General features: G+C 35.3%; 1 protein-coding gene across 3 annotated transcripts in view; it reads left to right on the top strand.

The window, feature by feature from the left end:
- Positions 1 to 14,256, top strand: part of HDX (highly divergent homeobox) — a 206,775-nt gene that overhangs the window by 16,794 nt on the left and 175,725 nt on the right. For all 3 annotated transcript variants that reach the window (XM_065915338.1, XM_065915337.1, XM_065915339.1), the window contains exon 2: positions 13,009 to 13,155. In XM_065915338.1, the coding sequence (XP_065771410.1) occupies positions 13,009 to 13,155 (147 nt within the window). The remainder of the gene's footprint in view (positions 1 to 13,008; positions 13,156 to 14,256) is intronic.

The following is a 14,256-nucleotide window of genomic DNA, read 5'->3' as shown; positions in this document are numbered from 1 at the left end:
CTACTAGAAAAATATAGCTTTGAATAGATGGACTTTTGTTGGCAAAGTTATGTCTCTGTTTTGTATTATGCTGTCTAGATTGGTCATAGCTTTTCTTCCAAGGAGCAAGTGTCTTTTAATTTCATGGCTGCAGTCACCATCTGCAGTGATTTTGGAGACCAATAAAATAAAGTCTCTCACTGTTTCCATTGTTTTTCCATCTATTTGCCATGAAGTGATGGGACCAGATGCCATGATCTTAGTTTTCTGAATGTTGAGTTTTAAGCCAGCTTTTTCACTCTCCTCTTTCACTTTCATCAAGAGGCTCTTTGGTTCTTCTTCGCTTTCTGCCTTAAAGGTGGTGTCATCTGCATATCTGAGGTTATCGATATTTCTCCCAGCAATCTTAATTCCATCTTATGCTTCACACAGCCTAGCATTTCGCATGATGTATTCTGCATAAACCTTAAAATAAGCAGGGTGACAATATACAGCCTTGATGTACTCCTTTCCTGATTTGGAATGAGTCTGCTGTTCTATGTCCGTTCTAATTGTTGCTTCTTGACCTGTATACACATTTCTCAGAAGGCAGGTCAGGTGGTTTGGCATTCTCATCTCTTTAAGTACTTTCCATGGTTTGTTTTGGTCCTCACAGTCAAAGGCTTGGACATTGTAAATAAAGCAGAAGTAGATGTTATTTCTGGAACTCTCATGCTTTTTCAATGATCCAACAGATGTTGACAATTTGATCTCTGATTCCTCTGCCTTTTCTAAAACCAACTTGAACATCTGGAAGTTCACAGTTCACCTACTGTTGAAGCCTAGCTTGAAGAATTTTGGGCATTACTTTACTAGCAAGTGAGATGAGTGCAATTGTGCGGTGGTTTGATCATTCTTTGGCATTGCCTTTCTTTGGGGTTGGAATGAAAACTGACGTTTTCCAGTCCTATGGACACTGCTGAGTTTTCCAGATTTGCTGGCATGTTGAATGCAGCACTTTCACATCAGCATCTTTTAGGATTTGAAATAGCTCAGCTGGAATTCCATCACCTCCGTTAGCTTTGTTCATAGTGATGCTTCCTAAGGACCGCTTGATTTCACATTCCAGGATGTCTGGCTCTAGGTGAATGATCACACCATCATGGTTATCTAGGTCAAAAAGACCTTTTTTGTATATTTCTTCCGAGTATTCTTGCCACCTCTTCGTAATATTTTCTGCTTCTGTTAGGCCCATACCATTTCTGTCCTTTATTGAGCCCATCTTTGCATGAAATGTTCCCTTGGAATCTCTAATTTTCTTGAAGAGATTGCTAGTCTTTCCCATTCTATTGCTTTCCTCAATTTCTTTGCATTGATCATTGAGGAAGGTTTTCTTATTTCTCTGTGCTATTCTTTGGAACTCTGCATTCGAATTGGTATATCTTTCCTTTTCTCCTTTGCCTTTAGCTTCTCTTCTTTTCTCAGCTATTTCAAAGGCCTTCTCAGACAATCATTTTGCCTTTTTGCATTTCTTTTTCTTGGGGGTGATCTTGAGCCCTGTCTCCTGTACAATGTCACAAACCTCTGTCCATAGTTCTTCAGGCACTCTGTCTATCAGATCTAATCCTTTCAATCTATGTGTTACTTCCACTGTATAATCGTAAGGCATTTGATTTAGGTCATACCTGAATGATCTAGTGGTTTCCCCTACTTTCTTCTATTATAGCCTGAATTTGGCAATAAGAAGTTCATGATCTGAGCCACAATCATCTCCTGGCCTTATTTTTGCTGACTGTATAGATCTTCTCCATCTTTGGCTGCAAAGAATATCAATCTAATTTTGGTATTGACCATCTGGTGATGTCCATGTGTAGAGTCTTCTCTTGTGTTGTTGGAAGAGGGTGTTTACTATGACCAGTGTGTTCGCTTGGCAAAACTCTGTTAAATTTTGCCCTGCTTTGTTTTGTTCTCCAAGTCCAAATTTGCCTGTTACTCCAGGTATCTCTTGACTTCCTACTTTTGCATTCCAGTCCCCTGTAACGAAAAGGACATCTTTTTGGGGTGCTAGCTCTAGAAGGTCTTGTAGGTCTTCATAGAACCATTCAGCTTCAGTGTCTTCAGCATTACTGGCCAGGGCATAGACTTGGATTACTGTAATATTGAATGGTTTGCCTTGGAAATGAGTGGAGATCATTCTGTCGTTTCTGAGATTGCATCCAAGTACTGCAGTTTGGACTCTCTTGTTGACTATGATGGCTCCTCCATTTCTTCTAAGGGATTCTTGCCCACAGCAGTAGATATAATGGTCATCTGAGTTAAATTCACCCATTCCAGTCCATTTTTGTTCACCTTTTCCTAACATGCTGATGTTCACTCTTGCCATTGCCTGTTTGGCCACTTCCAGTTTGCCTTGATTCATGGACCTAACATTACAGATTCCTATGCAATATTGTTCTTAACAGCATTGGACTTTACTTTCATTACCAATCACATCCACAACTGGGTGTTATTTTTGCTTTTGCTCTGTCTGTTTGTTCTTTCTCGAGTTATTTGTCCACTCTGCTCCAGAAGCATATTGAGCATCTACCGACCTGGGGAGTTTATCTTTCAGTGTCCTATCTTTTTGCTTTTCATTTTCATTTAAACATTATACTCTAGGTCTTAGCCAGGCACAATGAGAAATAAAAGGCAAATGTATTGGTAAAGAAGAAATAAGTCTTTCTCTCTTTGTGAATGACATAATTGTTTAGCACAGACCAGACAATCAACAAAAAAGGCTTCTGAAACCAATAAATGAGTTTACTGAAGTCAATAAACCAAAATCAGCTGTATGTTGATATACTAGCAATGAACAATTGGAATTTTTTAAAAAAAGACTCCAGCTCTATTGATGTATAATTCACAAATGAAAATTGTGTATGTTTAAGGTGTAGAATGTGATGGTTTGATATGTAAATGTATTATGAAATGATTACTACAATCAGGGTAACTCATATGTCCATCAACTCACATTTTTCTATTTAGTTCTCTCTCTCTCTCTTTTTTTTTTTGGTATAGTGAGAACACTTGAAATCTATTCTCAGCAAATTTCAATATACACTATGTCATTTTTAGCTATAGTAACCATGATTTTAAAAATACCATTTATAATAGTCCCTCTAAGTCCCCCCACACACAAGAAATGCATAGGTATGTAATTTAAAGGACTAGGTACTGACTCTGTATACTGAAAACTGTAAAACTCTCAGGAAAGAAGTCAAACAAGATCTAAATAATTATAGAGAAATATATCATATTCATGATTTAGGAGACATACTAGTTGCCCCTACACTGATTTATAGATTCAATCCAATCCAACCAGAAGTTTTGCAGGTACCAAGAATCTGATTCCAAAATTCATAAGAGGATGAAAAGAATGTTAATAGCTAACTTGATTTTTTTAAACTACAGTATTGGAAGACTTACACTTCCTGATTCAACACTTACTATAAATCTATAGTAGTTAAGACAATGTGGTTTTGATTAAGGAATTAACACTTTGACCAATGGAGCAGTAAAGAGTGACCAGAAAGAGAGGCATACTTATGTGGTTGAATGACTTTTTACACAGATGAAAAAGCAGTTCAGTAAATTATTTTTCAATTAGTGACACTGGAACAATTGTATATCACAATGTGAAATAAATAAATAAAACTTTGATCTGTACTTCACACCGTATACAAAAATCAACTCCAAATGGATCCTAAACCTAAATGTGAAATGCAAAAGCATAAAGCGACTAAAAGAAAACACAGGAAAAGTTTTTGTGACCTTGTGTTAGATAGAGATTTCTTAGATATGACACTAAAAGCACAGTCCATAATATGAAAGAGTAGTGATAAATTGGACTCCATCAAAATTAAAAACTGCTCTGTAAAATACACTGTTACTAAAATAAGACAAGCTACAAATGAGGAAAAAATTTATTTGCAAGTAATATTTCTCATAAAGGACTTATAGGCAGGATATGTAATGAACCCTGCAATTTCAACAAGAAGAAACAACCAATCCAATTTAAAAACTTGCAAAATATTTGGAGACTTCTACGGAGAAGATGTGAATGAAAAATAATCATATTAAAAGATGATCAATATCATTAGTTACTAGGGAAATACAAATTAAAGCTACAATAATAACATACAATTACACAACTATTAAAATTATTTTTTTTAAAAAATCAGATAATAATAAATATAGTACAGAATTGAAAGAATTGAAAGTTTCATAGAATGTTGGTGCAAAAGCAAATTTGTACAACAACTTTTGAAAATGGTTCAGCAGTTTTCTATAGAGTAAAGCATACATTTACTGAGTGACCAGCAATCATAATCCTAGGTATTTACTCAAGAGAAAAGGAAATTATTTGGAGACAGAAACCTGAACACAAATGTTTTTAACAGTTTTATTCATAATAGCCACATGTCCTTCAATGAATGAATAGATAAACTGTGATTTTCTTACCATGGAATTCTCTTCAAGAAAAGCAGGAAACTATTGATAAAGACAATACAGATGAATCTCAAATACATTATGTAAAGTGAAAGAAGCTAGTCTCAGAAAAATACATACTGTATTATTCTGTCTATATGGCATTCTATAAAAGTGAAAATAATAGGAACAGTGTAGTAATTGTCAGGGTCTGAGTGGCTGGAGAGACTGATTACAAGGAAGGAACATAAGGGATTTTTTAGAATGACAAAACTGTTTGTTGTTGTTGAAAGTCTTCAGTTTGGTTCAGTTCAGTCACTCAGTAGTGTCTGACTCTTTGTGACCCCATGGACTGCAACATGCCAGGCTTCCCTGTCCATCACCAACTCCTGGAGCTTGTCCAAAGTCATGTCCATTGAGTCGGTGATGCCATCCAGCCATCTCCTCCTCTGTCGTCCCCTTCTCCTCCTGCTTTTAGTCTTTCCCAGCATCAGGATCTTTTCCAATAAGTGAGTTCTTTGCATAAGGTGGCCAAAGTATTGGCACTTGAGCTTCAGCATCAGTCCTTCCAATGAATATCCAGGATTCATTTCCTTTAGGATTGACTGGTTTGATCTCCTGGCAGTCCAAGGGACTCTTAAGAGTCTTCTCCAACACCACAGTTCAAAAGCATCAATTCTTCATCACTATGCTTTCTTTGTGGTCCAACTCTCATATCCATACATGACTACTGGAAAAATCATAGTTTTGACTAGACAGACCATTGTTGGCAAAGTAATACCTCTGCTTTGTAATATGCTGTCTAGGTTGGTCATAGCTTTTCTTCCAAAGAAAAGCAAGCATCTTTTAATTAGATTATTTCAATCACCATCTGCAGTGATTTGCAGCCCAAGAAAATAAAATCTCTCATTGTTTCTATTATTTCCCCATGTATTTGCCAAGAAGTGATAGGGCCGGATGCCATGATCTTCGTTTTCTGAATGTTGAGTTTTAAGTCAGCTTTTTCACTCTCCTTTTTCACTTTCATCAAGAGGCTCTTTAATTTCTATTCACTTTCTGCCATAAGGGTGGTGTTATTTGTGTATCTGAAGTTACTGATATATCTCCTGGCAATCTTGATTTCAGTTTGTGCTTCATCCAGCCTGGGATTTCACATGATGTACTCTGGATATAAGTTAAATAAGCAGGTTGACAATATACAACCCTGACACACTCCTTTCCCAATCTGGCATCAGTCTGCTCTTCCATGTCCAGTTCTAACTATTGCTTCTTGACCTGCATACAGATTTCTAAGGAGGCAGGTAAGGTGGTCTGGTATTAATATCTCTTTCAGAATTTTCCAGTTTGTTGTGATCCACACAAAGGCTTTAGCATAGTCAGTGAAGCTGAAATAGATGTTTGTTTTTGGAATTCTCTTGCTTTTTCTATGATCCAATGGATGTTGGCCATTTGATCTTTGATTCCTCTGCCTTTTCTAAATCCAGTTTGAACATCTGGAAATTCACAGTTCACGTAATGTTGAAGCCTAGCTTGGGGAATTTTGAGTATTACTTTCCCAGTGTGTGAGATGAGTGCAACTGTACAGTAGTTTGAGCATTCTTTGACATTGCCTTTCTTTGGGGTTGGAATGAAAACTGACCTTTTCCAATCCTGTGGCCACTGCTGAGTTTTTCACATTTGCTGGCATATTTGGTGTAACACTATAACAGTGTCATCTTTTAGGATTTGAAATAGCTCAACTGGAATTCCATTGCCTCCACTAGCTCTGTTCGTAGTGATGCTTCCTAAGGCCCCTTTGACTTCACATTCCAGGATATCTGGCTCTCGGTGAGTGACCACACCATCATGGTTATTTGGGTCATTAAGACATTTTTTGTATAGTTCTTCTGTGTATTCTTGCCAACCCTCTTAACATCTTCTGCTTCTATTACATCCACACCATTTCTGTCCTTCATTGTGCCCACCTTTGTATGAAATGTTCCCTTGGTATCTCTAAGTTTCTTGTAGAGACCTCTATTCTTTCCCATTCTATTTTTTCCCCTCTATTTCTTTGCATTGATCACTTAGGAAGGGTTTCTTATCTCTCCCTGCTATTCTTTGGAGCTCTGCATTCAGATGGATATATCTTTCCTCTTTTCCTTTGGCTTTTGCTTCTCTTCTTTTTTTATTTGCAAGGCCTCTTCAAGCAACCAGTTTTCCTTTTTTGCATTTCTTTTTCTTGGGAATTGTTTGAAGGCTGTATTCAGGACAACAACTGACAGTTAGAACCAAATGTGGACCTGCTTGGTTCAAAATTGCAAAAGGTGTGCAACGAAGGTTTATGTTGTCACCCTGCTTATTTATCTTAATGCAAAATGCTGAATCACAAGCTGGAATCAAGATTGCTGGGAGAAATATTAAAAAAATCGCCGATATGCAGATGATACAACTCCATTGACGAATGTGAAGAGGGAGTAAAGAGCATCTTGATGAGATTGAAAAAGCAGGGTGAAAGAGCTGGTCTGAAGCTCTACATTAAAAAACTTAAGACCGTGGCATCCAGTCCCATCACTTCATGACAAATAAAAGGGGGAAAATTTGAAGCAGTGACAGACTTTATTTTATTGGGCTCTAAAATCACTGAAGACTGTGACTGCAGCCGTGAAATTAAAAGATGCTTGCTCCTTGTAAGGAAAGCTATGACAAAACGAGACAGCATATTAATAAGTGGAAACATCACTTTGCTTACAAAGGTCTGTATAATCAATGCTATCATTTTTCCAGTAGTCATGTATTAATGCGATTGCTGGACCATAAAGAAGGCTGAGTGTTGAGAAATTGATGCTTTGGAATTGTGCTGCTAGAAGAAAACTTTTGAGAGTCCCTTTGATTGAAGGAAATCAAACCAGTCAATCCTAAAGGAAATCAACCCTGAATATTCATTGGAAGGACTGTTGCTGAAGCTGAATCTCCAGTTCTTTGGCCACCTGATGTATAGAGTTGACTCATTGGAAAAGACCCTGATTTTGGGAAAGATTGAGGGCAAGAGGAGAAGGGAGCAGCAGAGGATGAGACAGATAGCATCACCAACTCAATAGATAAAAATCTGAGCAAACTCCAGGAAATAGTAGTGGACATAGGAGCTTGGTGTGCTACAGTCCATGGGGTCTCAATGAGTCGGATACAACTTTGTGACTGAACAAGAAATTTAAAAGTGAATAATAATAATGGATTAAAAGGACAATGTTAATAGAGTTCTATTGGCCAAGATAAAGATATTCAAGTTATTATATTAACCTAAAACTCAATCCTTTGTAAAGAAATAAAAAGTAAAAAAATAAAAGTTTTGACATTGGAAATAATGTCTTCTATTTGAGTTGTTGATGATTTTATGGATTCACTCTGCTTTCAAAATCAGATTTTTGAAGAATGAGCACTTATGACTTTTTTTTAATTTTTCAAATGGTTTAACCCCTTAATACATTGCAAGTGCACATTATTTGCTCAGTTGTGTCTGACTCTATGTGACACCCTGGACTGTAGTCTGCCAGTCCCCTCTGTTCATGAAATTCTCCAGACAAGAATACTGTACTGGGTAGCCATTCCATTCTCCAGGGAACCTTCCTGACTCTGGGATTGAAGTGGGGCCTTCTGCATTGCAGGCAGATTCTTTACAGTCTCAGCCACCAGGGAAGCCCACTTAATACAATTTTAGGGCATTATTAACACTGGTTTTAAGTATGATATCTGATATATAAAAACAGTATTTATAGGAATTTATCTGATATATTCCAATGCGAAAATACAGCCTTAGCTATCTGGAACTCCTAAGGAGACAGTCATTCCTCAAAGTTGTATTTTTCAAGTACTTCCAAAGCAGTATATCTAAAATATTTCACCCATTGCTCTGTTTGGTTGCATAGAACATGCTGAACATAATTTAATCATTTCCCAGTGACTCAGGGTCTTCATTAAAAAGCCAAATTCTAAAGCAGAGAGCAACCTAAGAAATTCCATATGACTATGATAGATAAATGGAAAGGTCTCATTATCCTAAAAATATATAAATATGTTACGACTGTAGCATGTTTTAGAATTTAAGAAAAATAGGAATTCCCTCACAGTCCAGTGGTTAAGACTTCACACTTCCACTGCAGGGTGTTTGGGTTCAACCCCTGGTCAGGTAACTAAGATCCTGGAAGCTGCAGGTCACAGACAAAAAAAAAAAAAAAAAAAAAAAACACTAAGAAAGATGAGCTGACATATCTTAAATTATTTGCAACAGTCCAGATTGGTAAATAAACCAAGTCATATAATCCAGAATTTTACTGAGTAGGAGATGGATGCTCATAGGAATTAATGATTTACCAAATAGTCTCCAGTGAAGTTAAAAAGTAAGACACAGATTGTCTTACTACTTGTGGGCTGGCATATTTTCAGTGGTTGCTAAAATGCAAAGAATATTTATTAGACTCATGAGGTAAAGCTAAATGACTTGTTATTTTGATATTTAATCCCTTAATTCGGTTATCTTCCCTCACTCAACCCAGTGGGTCTCAATTTTCATGAATCCAATGGGCTGTCATTTTATCTTCCACATAAATAGCAACCCAACTTTTAGAATGAAAAATTTTCAACTCTTTACCTGGTGTTTGTACAGATGATTAAGAACTTCATGCATTCAATAACTTGCCTCTCCATCGGCCAAGATAATGAGGGCAACTGGAGATAATAAGTTGTCTTGATTATAGGGTATATCTAGTTGAGCAGGTAAAGAATGAACTTTTTGAGAAAAATTCATAAAATTCATAACAAATTTCTAAAATATATAATATTATACACACTATGTGTGTGTACAAAAGCTTAACTAAAAAATTTATAACATTTTGGTTTCATTTGACTAAAGTATGAATAGAATGCTAGATTTCTAATTTACATTCACTCAAAACTTTGATATAGTTTCATTTATTCTGGCATCTAGTATTACTGCTAAAATTTGGAAAGCTTATTATTTTAGTAATTTTAAAATATTTTTCCATTTATTTTTATTAGTTGGAGGCTAACTACTTTACAATGTTGTAGTGCTTTTTGTCATACATTGACATGAATCAGCCATGAATTTACATGTATTCCTCTTCCCGATCGCCCCTCCCACCTCCCTCTCCACCCGATCCCTCTGGGTCTTCCCAATGTTTGAAGCATCTAATCCAGTTCTGAGAATATAAAGAAGTACTATGTTGTAAAAAAATCAAAACAAAACAAAATTTACATGTAAAACAGTATTATTAGCTAGAGAGTTTGTTCAAATTTCACAAAATTTTATGCTAGTATCCCTTATTTGTTTTCATGCCTTATTCAAGATTCCTCATTGCATTTAGTTGCACTGAACAGTTTCAGCTGTATGGAACAAATTTTGATAAATGTTTTCTTTCTGGAATTGAGCTGCAGGAGTTGCTTGCATATTTTTGAGGTTAAGTAAGTCAGAAAGAAAAGCACCAACATATTATTAATGCATATATATGGAATTTAGAAAGATGGTAACAATGACCCTATATATGAGACAGCAAAAGAGACACAGATGTAGAGAACAGAATTTTGGACTCTGTGGGAGAAGGTGAAGGTGGGATTATTTGAGAGAATAGCATTGAAGCATGTATATTGTCATCTATGAAATAGATCACCAGTCCAGGTTCAATGCATGAGACAGGGTGCTCAGGGCTGGTGCACTGGAATGACCCTGAGGGGTGGGATGGAGAGGGAGGTGGGAGGGTTTTCAGAATGAGGAACACATGTACATCTCTGGCTGATTCATGTCAATGTGTGGTGAAAACCACTACAATATTGGAAAGCAATTAGCCTCAAATTAAAATAAATAAATTAATTTTAAAAATAAAAATAAATTAAAAATTATTTTTCTTTTCATTTTTGTACTGTTATGGATATTTTCTAATTTTCTTTGTTATGACTTCTTAGATACACCCATCATTTAAAAGCAGATATTTAATTTCCAAATTTATGGGATTTTTAAAATATCTTTGACATTAATTTCTCATTTTGATATTAATTTCTCATTTAAATGCTTTCTTCTCTGCAATCACCCTCTGTGTTTCTTCAGTCTTTCAATTTTATTGAGACTTTCAATGGCTAAGTCAAAGATCTTTCTTGGTAAATGTCACAATGCACTTGAAAATAAGGTCATTTCCTAATATCTTTTGATATTGATTTCTAACGTAATTTCACAGTGATAAGAGAACAGATTCTATGATTTCAATACCTTTAGACCATGAAGTTTTTGCACCGTGTTTTGTGTCCCTGGATATGGTCTAGTGTCTCCTGGCTTATACTCTATGGGAACTTGAATAGAATTTGTATTCTGCTATTGTTTGAAAATTATATAAATCTTAATTATGTTGAATTGCTTCACTGTGCTTTTCTGGTCTACTATATTTTTCTAGTTTTTTGTCTATTCATTCTATTAATTTTTGAGAGTTTGATATTGAAACTCCAACTAAAAATCTTAATTTATGTAATTAAAAAATCAATTGTAACATATAGTTCAACTATAACATGTAATTTTGTTCTTTTTTTTTTCATTTATTTTTATTAGTTGGAGGCTAATTACTTTACAGTATTGTAGGGGGTTTTGTCATACATTGACGTGAATCAGCCATGGAGTTACATGTATTCCCCATCCCGATCCCCCCTCCACCACCCTCTCTACCCCATTCCTCTGGGTCTTCCCAGTGCACCAGGCCCGAGCACTTGTCTCATGCATCCAACCTGGGCTGGTGATCTGTTTCACCCTAGATAATATACATGTTTTGATGCTGTTCTCTTGAAACATCCCACCCTCATCTTCTCCCACAGAGTCCAAAAATCTGTTCTGTACATCTGTGCTCAACATCACTCATTATCAGAGAAATGCAAATCAAAACCACAATGATGTACCATTACACGCCAGTCAGGATGGCTGCTATCCAAAAGTCTACAAGCAATAAATGCTGGAGAGGGTGTGGAGAAAAGGGAACCCTCTTACACTGTTGGTGGGAATGTAATTTTGTTCTATATTTTCCTCAAATCTCATTCCAAAGTACCTTACTACTTAATCCACACCAGATGAGATATTTCAGGTGTTTGAACTTCATCTCCTAACTGTAGCTGAACCATTTAGGAAAAGGAACCCAGAATTGCTCTGAAGACTGGCATACATGATAGTAATATTGCTTTGATGAATATTGTCCCTACACTCTGGCCCAAACATTCTTGAAAATTTGGTCAGTTTGCAGATAAGAAGTTTACATTTCCACATTGGCATTCTCTTTGTAAAGTAGTTTGTTTCTGAATGTTCCTACCCTCTTTTTTTTTTTAATTTTTTTTATTTTTTATTTTTCAGTGGGTTTTGTTCCTACCCTCTTTTACATGTTCTCTCATCAAATCTCTTAATATTATATAGGAAGACATTTGTATGGTCAAGAAGAAAAGCCATGTGTACAGATTGCACTGGATATCTATATGGCTATCTTTAATTTCTTTATGAAACTTCTTTATTGTTCAACATATTTTTAAAAGGGAAGTTATTTTCCACATCAGTGTACTTAGTTGTTTGCATACCCAGCATCTTAGAATGATTTCTGTTTGGTTTGTTTTTGTTACTGCTGTTTTCCTAATTTTGAAAGGATTCATTCCTTGGAAAGAAGGTTTTCTTTCTGTCAACTTTTAGGAATAACAGTTTTGGTGTGACAGCTTTTAAAAGAAACCTGAAATTGCCTTTATCTAATTATGTGTTCTTCTTTATAAAATGTACTACCAGAATTCATCTTCTTTATGAAGAGCTTGGCTTGCCTCTTATTTGTGAGATTCACAGAATTGTTCCCATAATATTAAACATCTTGCCCATTAACAAGAAGAATACTGTGTTTTTAAGAAAATTTCTCTTGCCTAATTATGATGTCAGTTGCAAGTACATGGTTTATTTTTAGGAAAATGTACATGATTTTTAATTTGGGTTTATATACCACAGCTGTTAAAAATAATTATTTTGTTTAGTATTGCCTAAAACAAACACATTTTCACAGTCACTAAACCTTCCTGGTTATTTTTAAGCTTTAAAGAGAGATTTTGACTCCTGTATAAAATGAACCCCTTTATCCCAGAAAAAGGAAAAAATAAATGAAAGCACCTTTTTGTTCCAGAGCACATATACCAGATGCTTTGCTTGACAAAGAACAGTGAGTTGACCATGTATGGCTACCTATCTCTTGTTTTACTAGCCATAAATACTTGTTTTGGTGAAAGAACTGTTTTGTTTTTTTTTTTTTTCCTTATGCACTGACACTATCCAGATAAGGGCTTTCTTCTTTTTTGTCTTTAAAGGTGATATTTTTTCTGAACAAGTTCAATAAGTGTTCACATTATGCATAATTTTCAGTGAGAACCTGTCTCACTTTGGCACACAAATTATTGCCCATTACTGAAAATATTTCACTTAAAAAAAAGTCTCACAACTTGAAAGCACTGAAGTTATTTTAAAAAAACAAAAACATGCAAATTCTACACATACCCATTTTTTATTCCAATTTTCAGAGTATCTTCTTTTATTTTTAGATGAATCTACGTTCTGTATTTACTGTAGAGCAACAAAGGATTTTACAACGTTATTATGAAAATGGAATGACAAATCAAAGTAAAAATTGCTTTCAGCTCATATTACAGTGTGCACAGGAGACTAAGCTGGACTTCAGTGTAGTCAGGGTAAGTATTCAGGTCTTAAACTCTTGAATTTAATACTTTTTATTGCAAGGAATAATTGCTTAATATGAGAAAAACTATCAGGATATGAAGTCACTAACGTTATAAATAGCTTAATTTCCCTTGTATAAAATTATTATTTTTAGTAAACACAATTATTTAGTATGTATTTTTCTACAAATAGCTTGAAAGCACTAAAATTTTTCATTTTTAATATATCTTTAAAAAAATCCCAGTCCTTTGTACTTATAGGTACCTTTAGGATTAGTTGTTGATCTCATCCTTTGTTTATACCTAGAATTAATATAGATATAACCCTCCAAATTGATATCAGTAAAACATGCATTTACCAAGGGACTTTGCATATTTTCTTGATGCATTTAAATTTTTTCATCAGGCACTTATGACTTTAGTATTTATGTCTTTTCAGGAAAACCTAGCCTTTTATAAATGCCACATCTCCTTCTAAGTAAAGTATATGCATTTTAATGTGTTACAAGGTAAGGGACAGAAAATCCCTAGGGAAAAAAAATCCTTTTTTTTACAATCATAGTTATTCAGCTATTAAAAATCAGAGCTGCTACACATTTGGGAAAGGCAGTGAGAAGGTGACAGAGAGGAGGCAAGAGATAAATGTAACAGAACTAGTCACAGATTTCATAGTGAGAATATAGGTCCTTTTATGCTTGTCTGAAAATGCTGTAAATCCTGCTGGCTTGAAAATTTAGGGATTCAAAGAGTAGCAACTTCCCCAACTTTGTCATTCATTAGGCTAATTTGGTAACAGAGAGGACTCTAAGTTTATTTTTCTGTTGAAGGAACATTCAAAGACCCCCAGAGATAAAATGTCTTGATAGGAATTCTTTGGAAAATCTATTTTTTTGACTGAAGGATATATTTATCTTCATATAGGGAATTTTGTCACTAATTCTAGTTGGGGGGGGGGGGCGCTGATATCCAGGATATCTGTGCTGAGATCATACTCAGATGTGTGTAAGAACTAGAAATGTCTCCAACTGTTAGCTCTAAATTACCTATTTGCAATCCCTTTGGTAAATTTGAGGGAAAAAAAACTAATTGCCTTGGGAAAAAGTTTAAACGTGT

The sequence above is a fragment of the Muntiacus reevesi genome, chromosome X, assembly GCF_963930625.1.
Source record: "Muntiacus reevesi chromosome X, mMunRee1.1, whole genome shotgun sequence".
Lineage (NCBI taxonomy): Eukaryota > Metazoa > Chordata > Mammalia > Artiodactyla > Cervidae > Muntiacus > Muntiacus reevesi.
The sequence above is the reverse complement of the archived record's forward strand: the minus strand, read 5'-3'. Positions and strand labels throughout refer to the sequence as shown.